This window comes from Betta splendens, chromosome 2 (genome assembly GCF_900634795.4).
Source record: "Betta splendens chromosome 2, fBetSpl5.4, whole genome shotgun sequence".
Lineage (NCBI taxonomy): Eukaryota > Metazoa > Chordata > Actinopteri > Anabantiformes > Osphronemidae > Betta > Betta splendens.
The window spans coordinates 15018861-15038626 of NC_040882.2; the positions used below are offsets into that span (position 1 = coordinate 15018861).

Here is a 19766-nt window from a genome sequence, read left to right on the forward strand (position 1 = left end):
TGGACCAGGGCACTGATGAGATTTCGTTTTCTCTTCATACTTGGAGAGTTCCTGTTTCTGAAATGAGACACTGTCCACTAGATTAGAGGGGCTGATTTGTTTGACACCAGACAGAGCGTCTCCATATATTTACCCACCAACCTATTGGTGCTGTGATTGCTGCAGTAAAGGCATCAATGATAAGCAGAGCTGGTAACGAATCAGAAAATAAAATAAAATCAGCACCTAAACCCCAGCCAGCTTTTAGAGCATTGTTTTCATACGAAGCACTAGCTTCACTAAACTGAGCCGACAGCAGGTAAACACAGGAGTCGTAGTCATTCAAAATTTATAGGGAGCTTTGTATGAAATGTTAGTTTGACGTTGGTTTGGATGCACTGGTAATTGACTGCACTAGTATATCTTGACAGTAAAATTCTGTTGTTTTAAAGGTTGTAGAGATTGCGCCCGCTTTCCAACTGGACCCTCATCTACGAGACCGACTTCATGCTGACGCTGTGAACCTCGCCAGACAGGTATGGTTGTGATGCTGCAGACACTCTCTTTGTGACCACTTGCTAAGAGAGCGTTAAAGAGTTGAGGACAACTGCTCACTCAAGCTATTTTCAGGAAGTAGTACTATTGTAATAGTATTATTATTCTGTCTAAAACCAACGGGACTCTCAATAAGACTGTTAATGTGTTACTGTATTCACCAGGGATTCAAATGAGGGCGACATGAGTGATTTGCTAAATGGTGAAAATGAAAATGCTAGTTGATAATGGCTGGAAATGGATTTCAACAATTTTGCACAGCTTAGGTTAAAAATGCAAAAATGTTCCAATATGAGGTTAAACGTCAAGTTGTAGGTTTAAAACAAATCCCCTCTATCGCAGTTTGCTGGCTGTAGTGTTTCTCAAATATGGCAGCATCGCTCAGAAGTCAAGCCTCATGGAGATTTCAACTAATGGCCTTTTCAGGTAATGGGCCAGTTGAGGAATGGATAGAAGTGAGCGAGAAAGACGGAGAGCGGTGATTTGCTAAAGAAACGACCTTGATGATGCTGATAGATAAACGATTGCTGTATGTAAGAGACAGAAAATTTGAGACTCGAGGTGTGACCTTGATGTACAGTACCAGCGTGAATAACAAAACCGCAGCGCCACCCAGGTCAGACTACGCCTCCTTGTTTGAGCGTATCCATACATGACTGTCACACAACATTAAATGAGTTTATGATATTGCCTGTTTTTTCTGAAGCAGACTGCAGAGGTTTTAGGGTTCCGTTTCTTCTACAGCGTTTAATTCATGAGAGCCTGACACCTGAACATACTCTACATGTAACACTTGGTTATGCTGCATGTTCCTAAGAGCTGATCACCAGCTGTCCATCTGCTGGAGCGTCCAGTTGTGTTGGCTGCAGGAGGTGCATTAAATGGAAGTAATGATGGTGTCACCTGCTCGGAGCTCGAGGGCGGCACACAGTTACAGGCTTCAGGCCAAGTGCTTCTCAAAGTGCTTCCCAAAGTGCTTTATTGTATGTAGGAGGCATAAGGGGCAAAAATATGAAGTTGAATAAGCTTAAGAAATCAAAGAAGTATTAATATTTAATCTAAAACAAAATACCAAGCTCCAAGTAGCCTTCCTTTCTGCCAGGAGCTGGATGTGATTATCATGGCTGTTGCATATAGGCAGTAAGAGCTGGGTGGTGGGACAGGTCAGGAAGGCTGCACTGCAGCACAGTCACATCACACATACTGTAGCTGATGGATCAGACCTGCAGCGTTGCACATTCTCACCAGGGGTCTCACTTCCCCTCTCCCTTCTCTTGCATCAGACGCTTTGACCCACTTCCTTCTCTTCCAGTCCCGCTCCTCTCCCTCCTGTCATTGGATTTACCTGCTATGTGATGTGGTTGCATTTTACTTTGTCAGAGCTGAGGCCAGCTCTTACTGCTGCATGTATGAAACCTGCTCCCCGAGCAGTGCTGAGGCCGAGCTTTGGGGCTTGGAGCATTATTAGTGTGCGTGTGTGTGTGTGTGAGACACAGCACATGGTGACATTTATTTTTAATGTGCTGTGTAGTGCTTATTGACTGGAAAATGCTAGATGAGTGGCCAGTTTTCTGTTGTTTATATTGTGAATGTCTCCACAAGAATAGTGGTCTCGAACACTTTAATGCACCAGGACAGATTTGCAATGCAATTAGAGCCTTTTCATTTCCATCAGCTGCTCATTGGGACGTAATTGCAGTGTTCTGGACATTCCGCCGTTGTTCCACTCTGTATTACTTCGCGTGTGCACTTAGTACTTGACTGTTTGGTGGATGCAAAAGCTAAAAAGCCGACCACGAAGTACAAAATGCTCCGTAGCTCCAGAATGGTCCAGTGAATGCTGCCCTGTTACCGCTGCTACGCTAACGCTCACTGCATGCACTCATCGTCTCGTCTCCTCTGCTCTTTCTGGGCTCTTATCTGCTCTGAATGGCAGCTCTGTAGTGCTGATGCTTGGTCCTCGTGCGCGCGTCTCGCCCGTCTTTCGTTATCGGCGGTCTCCATCGGCGTCTTTCACAGGAGCCCTTTTTGAACTCACTGCAGGCCACAGCTCTTCCTTATACGATGTCCTAGAGATCAAAGTTGCCTGGCAACACTGACGGCTGCAGGAACTTACTTTAGCTCTCAGTACAAATGGTTCAGGCGGAGAGTGGCGGCTGTCGAGCCTGAGCTCACATAAACATCAGAGATATTGTGGAATGGCCTGCTCTGCCTCTCAAATAGCTGATTTGTCAGTGTGGATCTCTTTCCCCTCTCCAGCTTTTTCCATCGTCATGTCTCTTTCTATTTTAGTGGGAGAGCTGCTGCTCACCTCTCAACCAGTTCTGATTCGATTGCAGAATGATGCGTCTCACCATATGAGGTTTAATACACGTGATGTATGTAACCATTGTCCGCCTTCTTCCTGGTTTTACTTGTGTGTTGCTGTGCATACAGTAAGTTAAGTATTTTATTTTCTCATAGTAGATGGGGAAAGTTTGAATCCACCACCCTGGAGGAAGTAAGGACGCTGGTTCTGCATTGGTTTTACAGAATGTTAGACAAACAAACACAACGCAGACTGAATGACAAAGCTTTTACTGTAAAAAGCTGCATCAACTGACAACATACAGTAATATTTGATATGCTGCCTGATCCTTTTTTTTTTTTTTTTCCTTCCCCCCGGGGTCATAATGTTTCTCATTTATCTGTGATTTGCAGATTTACAGGCCCACTTGCTGCTCACTCGACAGCAGCCTTGAAGTTTTACTGATCAGTGTATAATAAGCAGTTTTTTCCATATTTCCAGTACAGTGTTTACATGTTCTTGATGTTTTTTTTAATAAGTCATGAGGCCGTGTCTAATAAATGTATTTACTGTCACCCCAGGGATGTTTGTGTTTGGATGCATCTTGGCCACAAACTCATTCCTGGTCCACATTACACTGCTTGTCTCCGGTTGTAGTGAGTGGCTTTGGAATGTGTGTGCATTGTGTTAATAATTTTTTTTTTTTTTTGTGTACGGTTTCAAAGGCTTTACGTAACAGTGTTCAGGTTAATTAGATCATTTGGCTGTTTATTCACCCCACCACAGTAATTAGACTGTATAATGACAACAGATTATATGATAATATCCAACATGTGTAGTTCTCAGGGTTACATTAGCTGAAAAACAGATTTCTATATACGGTTCCAAAATGCATCATTAAGACTTTGGGCTTTATCCAGTGATTGTTGGAAATGTCTTTATGTTACGGTTTGGCAGCGTTTCTTGCACTCTGTCTGGAATTTAGCACCCAAATCTGATCCACGTCGATCTGCTTACTTGTAATGACTTATGTTTAGACTGCTTGAAGTTTGGTTAAAGCTACTTGAGCACGTGAGCGTGGTGTAAATTTGCAGCAGGCTCTGGAATGGTTATTGTCTGATTATTAGATGCAACGGATTGACTATCGGTCCTGTAGTAGGCACCTTGGCTCGCGTTGCCTGTCCATGGGCTACAGATCTGTGTTTCTTGTGTGTGTGTGTGTGTGTGTGTGTGTGTGTGTGTGTAAAGACGAGCAGGTGTGTGTGCTTGGAGATGATGACTATTTCAAAGCCCGTCATTTTCTGCCACTTTTGTTTGATGGTGTATTTTGGATTAACCTTTGGGCAGACATCAGGCAGAATTGCTGGATTCTGTGTTGCTGTAATTAGGCATTCAGCGCCTGTACTTGTGTGGGTGAAGTTTTTCATCTCCAAACTTTGTTTCATTTTACACTGCGAGTGTCTGTTGTGTGCTTTGGCTGATAAGGAGGAAAATGAATTGATGTGGAGCGAAGATTTGTCTGCGGTTAAATGTGTTGGAGGGAAAACGAGGAGGAAATAATTTTTTGTTTTTCCTCTTAGCTTGCGTTTTCACCTTCCCTTGAGAACCGCGCTACTCAAATAACAAATATGTCCACACCTCATCAGCGCCGAAACACACAACTGCTTTTTTTCTGTTGGGTAGCACGAAGCTGAAAAAGTGCACATACGGCCAAAAGCTGCAGCTTGCAGAGGGTTGTCATTAGTCCTACTGCAGTACAGTGTGAGAAATACCCCAGAGTCTCTGTTATTGTAGATGATGACTCCCCTGTAAAATGATCAACATGTTGCACGTCCATTTGCATTCATCCCTAAACCCTTTTGTTCTTTTAGTGCTAAATCAATATAGTGTAACAACCTCCTAGAAGCGTAAATGTTTTACTATAACGATGTGACCTTCCGCTTTAATAGCTTTGTGTGTGAGAGCATGTCGTCCCATATGTGCTGGTGCCAGTCCGCGGTGCCGCCCCGCCAGCGGAGGCGCGTCCGTCGGTCCAGCCAGGGTGTTAAATGTGGAATTAGCTCTGCTGTCAGTCAGCGCGGCCGCGACGAGTGAGGGGATGACGCGCTGCCGCTGAAAGGTACCGCGGGGCTGCACAAATGCCGCCTGACACGTCTCCCTGGAGCTGGGCAGTGTGCCGTAAACATTATTACAGCACCCACAAACAGCTGCACGCTGCTGTGGCTTTTGCAATTCGCAGCACTTTTTAGCCGGAAAGCCCTAAATGTTTGACCAGGAAATTCAGGTTGGGGTCAGATGGGGAATGTGGGATCTGTATCAGGTCCCCACTCAGGTCAGACTTTTTTCTTTTTTTGTTTTGTCTCATGTAAATTTATAGGTTATATAGGTTTTAATAGGCTAAAAAAGAATTGTTTCTAGGCAAACTGTAGGAGAAGTCTTAAACTAGGATTTTTATCTTCTTCACAAACCGGTTCTCTAATACTTGATTTTGAGGCATGAAAACCATTTTAGTATAATCACTATGAAATTAAAGAAATGTGCCTGGGAGAGACTTTTCATAAATGAAACCATGTCTACACGGTGCAAAATCAACTTACTTCCACACAAACTGAGCACAACAGGAGGAGCGGCTGACACTCGAGCTGGTTTTCCACTATATAAACGGGCTGTGAACGCGGGCTTGTTCTGAGTTTATGCAGCACACGCCGTTTGACTGGCGACACTCCCTTCGCCCCCGAAACGCGAGCCGACGTAGTTTCCGTGGGTCTCCCCCTTTGCTCTTTTCCTTCCCACTTTCTACCCTTCGTTTACAGCAGCCGCTTCACTTAGCGCTTGCTTCATTGTCTGCCGCGGCTGAATACAGATTCTGCTGCGGCGGCGGGTGAAATGTAGGCTGCATTCAGCGGTGCAGAACTCCTGCGTGTCAGGGTGACATTGGCGCTTGTGATTGCTTGGGTGCTATTTTAAGCATCCGTGGCTTGTATCCTCATGTCTACAGACGGCTCAGGCCCGCGTGTGCTGCATGTATTCGTAAATTGAAGAACCGGGATGGAAATGAGTGTGATATTGTAATGGCTGTTGCTTCTGGGGAGCGTGCGTGCGCTCGGCGTTCTTGGGAATAGAGCCTTTCAGGCATGAAAGTCAGCGGACTGAGACAAAGATCTGGGGAAGAGGGTGTGAAAACAACAGACAGCAAGGACTTAAAGAGAGGAGCGGGATGGAGGCAGGCACGGAGAACAAGCAGCTAAACCTGCTGTTAATAAGAAAAGGAGACCCAAAAATAAACTCTGCATACAGAGACAAAGTGAGCTGGACAGAGGATGCAGGCGCCGAGACCAGAGGAAGTAAGAGAATGACAGAAAAAACAGGCGCTATTGATTTTCCCTGCCAGCTGGTGGGAAACTCAAGCCAACTGTGCTGTCTGAAATTGGAGCCAATAGAAAGGTGGAAGGATGGAGAAGGAAATGGTGGGAGGGAAATGTTGGCACAGTGTGCACCGCTATTAACTAAAGTAAGGAACAGTGAAAAGCGTGCACGCTCGTGGAAAAAAAAAAAAAAGTGACTCAAAGCTGATGCCTGAGTTCATGGTTATTGTGGATTTTTTTTCAAACTTTAATTACAGCTTAACAATGTTAATAGAATAGATGCAGGAGAGATCAAGCAGTGACTTTCCTTCAAAAAGATCACTGTCGAGCCAAAGGTGCAAATTGAATAGCTTTTACTAAACCACCAGTAAAAAAAAAAAAAAAAAAAACGGAGCTGAAATGTAAATGTGAAAGGGCTCCAAAGAGCAGCTTGGAGCAAATGAGGTGGAGCTCAGCGGCGAGCGCTGAAGAGCAGCCGCCGCCATCAGCGGCCGTAAATACGGCCTTAAGTTGGGACTATTTGCCACATCACTTGGTCTGGTCGAGTGTTTTACTTTAATACGATAACTGACCTCAGTTCATTACTGTCTGCCAGCCCAAGCGCACGGCGCCACAGTTTGACATTAAGCTCCGCCGACACACGGCCCAATCGGTTTTGGTGATTTCTAATTAAATTAATTGGCGTGGGCCTGGGCCAAAGGGACGTCGGTCCCTGACGGCTGGGCCACTTTTTGGCAGATGCGCGTACACATTACACTGCAGCTCGCAGTCAAATGGGCAGTGGCACTTTGGCGAGTGGAGCCCCTGTCAGGCCTCATTTGCAGCACCGCTCTGGCTCTACTGTACATTAGTCCTCATTTACAATCTGCGATGCACGCTGCATCTGTGACTGTAGTGTACAAGCTTCGCCACCAAAGGACCAAAACCGTTCAGTCTCCATACGGATTCTCCTAAGGCGCCTTAAAGGCCGTAACGTTGTGCTGTACAGAGTGAAAAGTTCAGTCTGTCCACGATGTGATGGAAGAAAGATAATTTGCCCAGGGGAACTTTTTCTTCCTCCTCTGAATGTTTGGACTGAGTGCGTAGTACATGGTTCGCGTGTACACGACGCATGAGCTCCGACTGAATACTCCGTCAGCTGTGTTGCCCATTTTAGTCGCCACTGTGGAAACTGAATGAAGCTGGAAATTGCTACACTTATGTTCCACTTAGGGAAGGACGGAGGAGACGGGAGATGCCCTTGCTCGCGTCCCTCCTCCGTTGGTTTCACATGCAGAAGAAAGCGGAGGCCGTTAATGAAACGGGAGTGGACGCGTACACAAACATGCCCTCGACAGACTCGCTGGCGTCAGCGCTCTTCCCTGTTTGTTGTGGTGCCCTGATTAGGCACCGGGGGTAGAAATCCACTACTGCACCTTCTTGTGTCTTTACACTAGAGCGGCTCAATGAATCACTTTCTCACAGCAATCACGGAGCCCTGTGAGGTCTCACTATTGCGTGGCAACAATTTCCATGTTTTTGTACAAGCGCAATGATCCCCTGCATGAAACCTGATGCTGCGATTTCTCCCTAAACGCATCACCTGATGACCTGACTGTTGCCGGAGTCACAGGGTCCCCACCGCTCCCGTCACAAAGATCCTAATTTGGAGTCCAATTGTGATTCACTTGTAACAGAATTGAGCAGTAATAGTTTATACCTCCTCTTCATTTGCCTTCCCTTTTTTTATTTACTCAACCACTGCCTTTTATTCACATTAATTGGAATATTGGTGCCATTATGTGAGAAAATTATTGCAAATTAGACAAAATGACATTGTGAATTCAGGTGTAGTTGAGCATATCTAACCATCGAGCAGCTTTTATGTCTCGGGGTCTAACATTTTTGAGATGTTTTGATATTGAAATTGCTCAAGTCAATTAAAAGCCCATTTGTGATGCGCGTCATGTCTGCGTGTGGGCCCGCAACGACGCCTAGGAAATAAAGAGGCCGACGCAGATGCGAGGAAGCGTTTACACACCGAGCATCGTTTGCGTGCGCCTATGCGTTCCATACGGGGACCCAATGCAAATGAGCCGGCTGCACACAGACAGAAGACGCTCCGACGCAAACCTGCAGCGATGCACGTCCTCTCATGCAGATGCGTCGATAAAAGGCGCATCACACGACTTCTTCACGTTTTTTATATATATATATATATATATATATATATATATATATATATATATATATATATATATATATTTTCTGTAGCCTCTCCTTTGTCTCCTCAGTTCCTCTCTCTCTCTCTCCCTCCGGCTGTGTCAAATGCTGCAGTGTGGGTGTCGTCGCACAGACTACAGCCGGCTCTTTGTCTGACACATCTACACAGCCATAGTCTTAGAGTAGAAAAGCCATTTCTACCCTCGCTACCTTCTTTGGGGAGGTTGGAGCGTGGAGGCTCTGGGCAGAGAATGGGAGGGGAAGAAAATAGCTTCTGGCTAGATTTTAGGTCTAATAGTGAACCTTCACTGAGAATAGATTTAAATGCGTTTTGAGCAAACGGCCCTGCACGCACGATCTCCTCTTTTGCCGGTTCCCATTGGTTATATTTATGGCTGCCTCTGTCCAGCTGCGCGTGCTGGGTGCCACCTTTTTTTGATCATTTGGCAGCTGCTCATCACTTCATATACAGCACGCTCATGCTCTCATTTACTGCTGATGGGGTTGAATGGTGAATGAGGACGGAGCACGGAGGGGCGACAAGTGGAGGAGATCTGACTTGGCTTGGGTTTTGAAAGAGATGTTAAGGATCTGCTGGGAGGGTTGAGTGGGTGTAGGAGCAGTTGGATGGGGTGAGAAGATGGATTAGGGAGGAGACGCCGGGGTGGGTGCCAAATTTGAAAACAGGGATTTAGTTAGAGCTGAGCGCCGTCAAATGGATGGGATCACGTGCACTGGGATTATTTGTATTCTTTTCACTTGCTGTTTTTAGTTTAACTATTATACTGTGATTAGTGCTAACTGTGGCTGCATGGCCTCTCCATTAGCGCTTCAGGGTGACAGGAGTTATCAATGGTAACAAATATGGTAGGAATGTACATGTCCTTAGAGTCTAAATTAAACTTTAGAATAATAATTCATATTAATACTCAAGAATGTTAAGATTAAAGTTTCTGTTTTGAGAAGGATCCTGTACATTTACAATCATCTGACTCCCAGATTTATTTACATTCCCTTGCACATTAAAACATGAGACTTCTATGAAATCTCACAAGTAGTTCTCATTTTAAATGGACAAGTCATGATTTTTATGTGTATGTAATTCTTGTGAAAGCCTCGGCAGTAAGAAAAATCTTTTTTATTTTTGACCTTATGACTCGGATGCAGGGATATGAAAAACATTTTCACTTGTGGAAGTCAGCTGTCAGTGACATTTCATAAAAGGCCAAAGTTGAATCTGCAACTGTGAAAACAGTGGAAAGTTGAAGGTAACGGAGATGGAAGACGCAGGCGGACAGGTAAAGGTTACGGGGCCAAAAAAGTAAAGGAAAACTGAGAAAATAAAACAATGTGGCAGAAAATGTGGAAACCAGCCACACACGTTACCCTGTAACGCACACACAGCTTCACTGTATAGCTGTTTGTTGTATGGTGTCATAAAATGTGACAGCCTGGGTTTCATGCTGACAGCGAGTCAACCCACAGAAACATGCAGCGTTATTTTGGGATGCCGCTTTCTTCCTGCCTCAGTCCCTTTAGTGCACGTGAAATTGTGGCTGCACTTTCACTTTGATGTCTATTTTTTAAAATTAATTGATAGTAAACATCAGATTTTATGAGCCCACGACGTTGCGCGTCCACATGTGCGCTGTAAATCGCGGTTAGGTGTCTCCTGTGGCCGCACTGATTTAGAATCTGTCTGTGGAGCTCGCTCTCTCTCTTTTCCGCCCTCTCCATCTCCTTGGCTTCCTCTTGCCACTTTATGGCTGCATTGCTTTCACAGTACGTACCGGCTGATGCCAGTGCACAATCTGTTAGTAATGTGAGAAAATTAAGCAGATCAATATCGTGTCCGCATTGTCAGAACCACAATGAATCTCTTGTATTCAGCCACTGAATAGCTGATTTCTATCATACCAATAGGTGCTTGAGAGCGTATAGAGTAACGCATTGTTTATTGCAAACCTCCATCACCGTGTGTATAATTCCTTCTAATGGCCATATAGTGTTTTTCGAATGCTTTGTTGCTGTTATGATGCTGATGGCCCACAATAACCACTTCTACACGATATACTGTAGTAATGGTGCAAACTGAAGTATTCCAGCAAAACGCTTTCACACATGGCGTTTGGGAAAGTGGCAACAAAGCAAGTCTTGTTGTTACAGAAAGTTCTATTAAGAAGACAGCGGCTCAAAAGTGATGTACACTGGTACTAGCTTTCTATATTTTTGTGCTGAGGGTCATGTATATCATGGATACTATCGTGGGTGTGTAGTTTAAAACTTATCTTTGCTGCGTCTTGCAGCTCCTCAATTTATTATCCTTGTTATTCGGCTCGTTTCCCGGGCCTTTACTGCCCTTCGGCTTCTGCTGTAAATCTGCATCATAGCCACCTTCAGCCATCTTTTCCCTTCTCGTAGGCCCTTACTGCTACACAAGAAACAAGGTGCACTCCCACCGTCTGACCTGCCTGCTGGTAGGCTGGCAGACTCTCTGCAGTAGTTTGGTTTTAGTAGCTGGTTGTGTGGTTGACCCTGAAGAGGGCGGAAGGGCAGGAACATAGACATTCTCCACGTAAGTAGACGGCAGCGAGGTGATGGAAAGCGTTGAGCTTGTAACGTTAATGAATTGCAAGCAAAAGGAGAGAGGAGTCCCTGTTTCTATTTCTTGCCTAGTCGCTAATCTCCAGCAGGTGGTTGGGTTCATACAGCAGTGGCGTGTTGAGCCAGTATGCGTCTCAGACCCACGCCTGACCTTCCGTCTGGGTGCTCTTAAGTGTCCTTGAGAATAATATTAAACCCGCACAAGCAAAGTTGCTGAGTCTGACCCGTCGCCTTTCAGTCGATGGGTAAACATAATAAAAAGACACTTGTGAAGTTCAACTAAAGGATCACTTAAATTTAGAAGCGCTTTAGCAGGTCCAGCACTTGTGCTCCTGTTCTCGTCCAGTACTTCAAATAACTGCCAATATAGTGGTTCCCCTTAAGGCTGCATCATTGAGAAGCGGCTCTAAAGGTGGCACTGTCCTCCGTTTTTCTCAACACATCTTCAAGATGAGAGGAAACCCCTGAACCTCAAACTTATAGATGTGGATCATGTAATGACTAATCATGAAACATTAGTCAAAACAAACCAATCTAAATGTTAAGTCTCTCTCCTGAATTAATTCCCCAAGTACCGTTTTCCACGTTAAAGCTGTGTGGTGAACTGAATTGAAGACGTTGGGATGGTTGGACAGACATGAGTAGAATCAAAGCTGCAGAAGAGCTGCAAAAGGCAGATGAATACATGAACTGGCAAGTCGATGGAGGGATCCTCGTCCTTTGAATAGAAACACGTGGGCCATATGGGACTGTGTGGAGGCCTACACATGCTTATGCTCATTATGTGGAGTGTTGTGTGCCTCTTTACGCATTTGTGATATGCCTGCTCCATTGTGTGATGTGCGCCTTTGGATGGATGAGCGCTGCTACTTTGGCAGTTCTCTGCGGCGGAGATTAGAGAGGTGGCTCTGTACCGAGATGGAGCGGCTCTGTTCGCATGTAAGCGCACGCAGTTTTTTTTTTTTTTTTAATTTTTTTTTATCGGCAAATGAATCGGATGAGGGTTTTGCACGTTGAGAGTCGAAGGATCTGATTCCAGAGCTTCTTGGCACCAGATTAACTCCAGTGCCCACGAGAGGAAGTAAAGGAAGAACGGGAAAGTGCATGCGCTAGAGGCAGCACTGATGTTTAGATTAGAGGGTGATGTGATACTGTATGTAGCACAAGAGCTTGTTATGGAATATCCTGGTTAAGTGATTCTGCACCTTTTACGTTCGCTGTCAAACAACATTCTATTCTCACTTTTGGATGTGTTTTACAAAAATGCAAATCAAATCATCAACCTCTGTTTAGCAGGACAGATCACCTGTTATTTAATGCCATGTTTCTGCAGTCTCCCCTTAAGCCTCATGATGGCCTTATGGTGAATTTAGATGTAGTGATGTCTTGTGTTCTACTCATTACTACTCTGAGCGATGCCTAAAGCACTGCCTCAGTATGTTGTTGTTGTGTGCTGTGAAGGAACGCGTGAAGCGCCCTAAAGGATGGGGCGGCGGCTTTGCTCTCGATCTGCGAATCCCTTAATCCTCAACCGGCTCGTTTGGGTTTTATCAGGTGAGCGCGGAGGCCAGATCATCCCATGCAGCGCTCCATCGCTCTTGTTGTCAGAGTGCCTGGAGGTGTGTTTGGGGTCACTGTGCTGGTAAAAACAAATGAAGGCCCCGCTTGGAGGCACGCCACTGCAGAGAGCAGGAGCTGTAGCTATTAGCAGCCCCTCGCCCATTCTTCATGCTGGGAACTGCCTGTGGAGAGGCAGCCTGCTTACCTTGGACGTCTCATAAAGACGTGGTGGGTGAATCGAAGGGAAATTTGGACGTCCGTTGCATGAGAAGCAAATCTCAGTCTTAAATTGCAAAAGGGGTCGAATATGAAATGAAATACAGCTTGAAATCCCCCAACGCTTGATCGATGAAATCAGATATCACATTTCTCCTTCAGTGACACAGGCTGGTGTGTAACCATGTCTCCCAGTGCAGACCTCTATTAAAGCCTGTACATACATGTGACTAAAGGTTAGAAATGGCCTTAGCTCTGATTACGTGCTCATCAATTCGCTGACCTCTCTGACAGACGTGCTGTGGGCATTTGAACAGGTCAGTGCCATCATTTGTTCTGATTTGTTTTGTTCCGTCTGCTACGCGAGATGACGAGCATGTGCTGCACCGCTTCCCTCCGACTGGCCGCGGGCTGTTCACGGCCCAGCATGCACTGCTCCCTGGCTGGTGGATGTGGGGCACTGGACTAGTCACTGCGCTGCTGTGCGTCATGTGTTGTGGTCACAGCAGCAGCAACAGCAGCAACAACCTTAAAGAGGAATAATTTGTACTTTTAAGACAGTCTACAGATAAGTGCATTGTGACAGCACCTGATAGTGAGAGAGAGCGAGCAATTGGATTATTTCTAAACAGAGTTCTCAACTCAAATTGAGTTTAAAACCCATTAGAACACCTTGAAAGCCCTTATATTCCCTCCTTCCATGGACAAAGGCAGGTTTCTATGCAGTTGCTTGTTTCTGTACTTCTGACTTCAAAGACAAAGAGCATTGTTATGCTCTGCACCAACCGTCATGTGCTGCAATATGACTCTCTTTTATTCCTGTGACCTTGCAGAAATGAAGCTGAAATAAGGACTTCAAACACCGATAAGGCTTCACACAGAATAAATGCACTTTTGTGGTCTTAGTCATGCAGACTTCATCAGAGAGAGTGAACCAGAAACCCATGCATAAAGCTAATAATTAGCGTTTACAGTCCCCTGTGCACCCACACATTTATAGACTCATAGTTACCAGTACTTATGAAAAGTAGAGAGGAGCCGAAGTGGAAAGATTCAGCTTAAAAACTGAACCAGTCAGTGCAACTGGGGTCTCAACCATAACTTTGCTCAGGCTCTTGCACTGGTGTAATAGTGTCTGTGTAAACTAAACGATACACATCTTCTTTCTTACAAACATGTAGTTCTCTTTACTGTGTTCCAGACGAGTCCATCACAGACGGCTTGTTGTACGCGTGCTCAGAGGATGGAAGCGAAGACTAACTGTGCATCAGACTGATTGTTTTAGGGGAAATGGCGCCAGGTCTTTGCCGTCTCTGCCTTCCTCCTGTCTCCGTTCCTTCTGAATGATGAAGTATTTCATCTCCCACTTCGGCAAAGTCGTGCTGTAATTTTCTGGTACAGTGAGGTGCTGTGGGAAGGTGGCGACTGTTACAGTACGAGTGCTTGTTGAATTTGTTTTGTGAGTAAGGATTTTATGTACATGCAGGTAGTCCATTAATCACAACTCTGATGCTTTGACCTCGGGCTGAGAGTGCCTTTAAACCGGACACTAACCCAAATGTAAAGGCCTCCTGCTGTGACTCTCTGGTTTTCCCCTCCCTGATAACCACAGCCTTCATCTCATCTGCTCTCTGATTTCATAAATCTTCGCAGTGATTCCTCGTCTCTGTCCTCACTCGACCCATCTATCAATCGTTGGGAGCTCTCTCCCTCCTCGCACCATGTAAACCCTCCACTCATGGAGTCTCAGCCATCTGTCTCTGTCACCTTCTACTCAAAGGTACAGTACACACCAGAGTGCATTCATCAGCCTCTTAAAGCACTGATCCTGCGTACGCGCGCCGGAGCGATGGCGTAGTAGCGCCTCGCGAACGTCCCCTCGCGTTATCGCCGCCCGCTGACTTGCCCGTCGGACCGTGTAAAGCCGTGAACGCTGCCTGTTACGCCGGCTGCCGCTTGCTTCGCTGACTCAGCGTGCGTCAGCGGCTGACGGGGAGACGGGTGCGAAGCGGCGCATATTTGTGTGTGAATTTATGTGCCCTTAAAGCCCGCGCACACGTGTCCGCTGGCTGAGCGTCTCCTCCTGTAGAGGAGGCCTTGGATTCCACAGCAGCAACGCGCTGCTTACAAGCCCGGTGAAGAATGGGGCCGCACACCGTCGGGGTTAAAGGGAAGGTGACTCCAGCTGAAATTAGCATTTTCTCTGCGAGCGCCGGCGCGTGTGGTCGGCGCAGGGAGGCAGATACTGTCGTCGATTACTACATGGGGCGCGCTAAATACAGACCGGATATAAATTGATGCTTTGCAGACTGCGCTTTCTGGCTGTTGACAATTTCTCTGGAGATCATGGGGTCCGTATTAATCAGCACAACAGCTGGGTAATAAGAGCAGTGAGCAGGAGGCGCGCACACACAGGCCTGGCTCACAGTCACACTAAGACAATACGTTTATGGGTACAACGAAATGCTTAACCCTAAATAAGACCTAATTAGAAGCAATGTCTTCAAACTGCCAAACAGTCCTCATATTGGTATTAAAACAAAACAACCTGTCATCATACTGTAGAAATATAGACACAAAGATGCTAAAAAAGAAAACGTTCAAGGAAAACAACCCTTTACAATGAAATTCTGCATCTGTCCACAGTAAATGCAGGAAGTAAGAAAAACTAGGCAATGGCGATAATTAAATATGGTATCAGGAAATAAAATACAGTCTACAGTATTGTGTGCTGTATTGATTGAAAAAAAAAAACTTTTGTAAATTACATTTGGATTCATTTGTGCGAGATAGATGGAGCTGGGGGAGAAAAGCCCAACTTGCGTAGGTGTTGTCGATAAATTAGTTTGAGCTCATAGATTTTGCATGTGTGTTGGTGTGTGTGTGTGTGTGTGTGTGTGTGTACGATATGTGGGTGAGCGAGGCAGATACTCTTTTAATGAGTCTCTCTGGTATAAAACCTGTGGGTAGCCACAGATACATAAATGAGACTTTTTTTTCCCCTCTGCAGAGAAAACTCTATTGACTGTCTGAATATTTGTTCGCAGACGATGTTTGACGATTTGCCACTTTGAGGTACAATGAGTGCGTTGCAGGTGGGTGTGTTTGCTGTGCCCCCTGACTGCGTCTTGAAGTGACTTTGCTTAATCGTGGTTAATGGTTTAATGAGAAGTTTTACTCAGGCGAACCACTTGTTTACATGCTGTACCTGTGTAATGAACCCGCTTCTCCAAACACACGGCGCCTTCGCTGGTTTTGTGCTTGTCTGCTGCAGCTGCCAGCTTCCAGCTCACTGCTGACTTCGACTCTGGCCTTTTGACGTTCACGCTCACCACGTGTGACAGGCCTGAAGAATCCAGGCGGGCTCACAATCGAAGAATTAGGCTCCTTCTCGTTATTGAAACCACCTTTTTAATCTCCTTTTTCCTAATTTGTTCACTCTGTGATTCACAGCAACATTCCCAGCAGTACAAAGAGGGAGACAAAACAAATGTCAATGGCTAAAACCCAGTCTAGAGCAGTTTTTTAAATGAAGTGCTGCTCCTGCCTCTTTGTGGGAGGGGGCTCACATTGTTGCAGTTGATTGCTTTTAGTCTGTTTGGATGTACTGTAGTTGTTGTTCAGTCTTTGCTTTATTTTGTAGCACATACCAAAATTAAGCAAAGCTTTGATTATAGGAATAAGCAGCAATAGGACTAGATTACGTCTGAGGAAGTTGGAATAAGCTGCCCTGCCCTGCAACAGTCGGATTGCTTTGCTCAAATGGTCTGTGTAATTTCTGCAAATCTGTCGGGTCTCCAAATTATAATAATAAACTTTATTTATATAGCAATTACACTCCGCTTGCAGCTCCCACAGGGCAAAATTAAGCTGGAGCTGAATTGGATGTTTGAAGGATGAGTACAGAAAGCCTTTGCGTTGGTTACACTGGCATGTTTTCCCATAAAGACACGATTTGCTCCAACTGGACCCGTGGTAAACGGCTTGTGGTGATGCGGTTTGTATACATGCAGTTATACACAGGTGCTGTATCGGTTTTGTTTGCAACAAAACTCAGACATAACAGCTGTAGGCGAAAAATGCTGAAAAATAATTAAAAGGCCGCCACTGTGACGGACATAATTAAAAGTTAAAAGGGACATTAAAGTCTAAATGGAAATGTTCAGTCATCGGGACATGATGGACACGTTTAAATCTGGGAGAAGACCAATGGCTACGAGCAGAGACAGACTAATATTTACTGTTTCAAAAGTTTGAAACAGTTGAGAGAATATTGGAACATTCACTTCCAAGATGATCATTTTTCTGTCAGTTTTATTTTATTAGTCCTGTCTGGGAGGTTAAAAAGCAGCATGTATTAAGCTGAATGTCATATTATGATGAACAGTTTTGCTTTTCAAGAGGAGTATATAAATAATATATTGGTTATATTCCAGTATGTATTTTTTGAATATTAGTGTTTTGAATAACTCAAGAATAAAGATCAAGGGCATGTTCATGTTTTAAACTAAGGTCACACTTTAAAATTGTTAACATGCCTTATTACACTCTAGACACAGGAATATTTCAGTTTGTGTTTTATGAGAAACTATGAATACGTGTAAAATAACTTTTTACGACAAGCTAGTATCATTTTATCCAAAGATATTGCTGCCATGTTTATGATGCATATGCAATTACACAGGCAGTATCCCGCCGCCATTGTGAGCTATTATCACCTCATGTTAGCACTCAGAGGACATGTTAACACATCTGCACCAGAACAGATTCCTGTGTCTTTATTGTACTCTGCAAATAAAAAAATTAAAAGAACAAATAAAGTGAAGCGTATTTGTTATTTTATATATTCATATTCATGTGCAGAGGGAACATACAGTAGGTGTCCTGGCTTACTAGATGGGGGGGGTGCTGTGTTTTTAGGCGTTTAAGCATATTGTTATTACGTCACTAAATCAGAGATCTCACTCTTTCTTTCTTTCTTGCTGCAGGTGGGTTACGAGAACGCTGGGACCGTGGAGTTCCTGGTGGACAAACACGGCAAACACTACTTTATTGAAGTCAACTCCCGACTCCAGGTCGAACACACGGTCACAGAAGAAATCACAGAGTAAGTGGGAGACTTTAGCAACCGTTTTGGCTGCTGTTTGTGCGTCGGACAAGCGCGCAGCTTCAAGGTTCGACAGTACCGATGCTGGAAACTTACACATACGGAGTAAAAATCGCAGCACGGGGAGGCGTGGGTGTAGAGAAATGGGTCGAGAGGGTGTTAAGTACGTGAGAGGAAATCAGAAATAGACCGAAAACAAAGAGACGGAGGGATGAAAAGCGGCGCGACGGGATTGACGGAGAGCTGAAAGGTACAACAAGACAGGTGTTGGAGAGCTAGTTGAGAGCCAGAGCAGGAGGAACCAGTGAAGGGAAAAGCCAGAGAGATGGAGGGAGACGGTCAACACAAAGGAGAGGGCTGAGGAGGAGGATAACAAAAGATATAAATAGCGCTGCACTTCATCAGTGACCTGTGAGATTTGCTCGGTTGAAACACAGATGGGTCTCAAACTAACACACACACACACACTGCTTGAAGTGCGGGCAAGAACGGGAGAGCAACATAAAAACATGACTTCCTTTAAAACTGACAACCGTGAACGTCTCCACCAGACAAGGCTTCACCTTTTTTTTTTTTTTTTTTTTTTTTTTTTTTTTTTTTTTTTTTTTTTTTTCCCCTGCATGCAAAGAACCGGCTCAGTATTTGCATTACAGCGCGGTGAACACATCCTCCTGCGACTGAGTGGAATAGCTCACCAGTAAACACCGCTGACCTATTGATCATCAAGTCTGGCAAACATCTGCGGCTCAAAGTAAATCAGTCGCTCGCGGGTCGGCAGTGAGTTCACCAGTTCAGTTAAGTTTCACCTGGGCTCACTAAGGATCGGGCGCATGTGCCCTTTGGGGGGTCTGGGGTCTGTTAAACTGGCAGCACTGCAGCCATTATTGGAGTCTGGCAGCGTCCTGTGTTTGAGCTCTCACAAGTAGCACTCTTCATGATCACAGCTTTCATCTGGGGCTGCGTCCACCGTGAAGCCAGTGTGTTTCCATGGGACGTGTCAGGGGGAGGTTCTGTTGTACTAAATGACAAGGGGGCATTTTTACTGGGCTCTTCATCACCGCGTTCATTAGTCTTGGCCGCTTCCTCGGCTTTGTTCGCGGCCGGCGCGTGCCGTGTCTTTCTCTCACACTTCTGTGGGTCTGAGTGGCGTGTTTCACGCGGACTTGATGCTCGCAACCAAACTTGCTGTTCATCCCCCCCTACACACACACACACACACACACACACACTGTCTTCCATCGCTTTGATCTCCGCTGCCTAATTCCTCCACCATCAGTCATTCTGCTCGTTCCCCATTCAATTTGCCGTCTTTTCTGTTTCCTGAGCCTCGGCTTCGCTGTCTTTTATCTTTAGTCTCTCTCTCTGAGTTCGTCTGTGGTTTTCTTTGCTTCCTCGTTTGCGTAGCACATGCATTTATTAAGCCTCTTCACATGTGGCTGGCGTTGCAGGGAGCCCACCGTCGAACTGGAGCCGTAATGACTTCGTCAGCCTCTTCAGCTCGTTTATCCATCACCCCTTTGATCGCTGTTGTATCCCTCTGTTGCTTTTTGTGAGTCTGTCATTCTGTCATTTTACATTTATTTTTCCTGCTATGAGCGAACTGTTTATTGGTTTTTATTGGACCATCTAGTCTTTTATACATTTTACTTGGATTGGGATATATTTTATTTCAAATTTACTGCTATGAAACTTGCTTCATACGTTCATGTTTGAAGATCCACCACCTCCACTGTGTGCTGGTGTCTGCTGTACTGTTACACTGGCTACATCCAGCAAACACTGCTATCATGCATACGTTGGTGTTCCCTTTGCTTTTTGATGCCCAGGTTAAAAATGCTGCGATCAGACGATGGGAGCTGCATGTTAATACAACCTGTAAATGAGCTCTTTG

At 45.2% G+C, this 19766-nt stretch overlaps 1 protein-coding gene across 3 annotated transcripts in view; it reads left to right on the forward strand.

Moving 5' to 3' along the window:
• LOC114842774 (pyruvate carboxylase, mitochondrial-like) overlaps positions 1-19766 on the forward strand; it is a 189206-nt gene that overhangs the window by 17934 nt on the left and 151506 nt on the right. For all 3 annotated transcript variants that reach the window (XM_029128632.3, XM_029128641.2, XM_029128650.3), the window contains exons 9-10: positions 432-515; positions 17757-17875. In XM_029128632.3, the coding sequence (XP_028984465.1) occupies positions 432-515; positions 17757-17875 (203 nt within the window). The remainder of the gene's footprint in view (positions 1-431; positions 516-17756; positions 17876-19766) is intronic.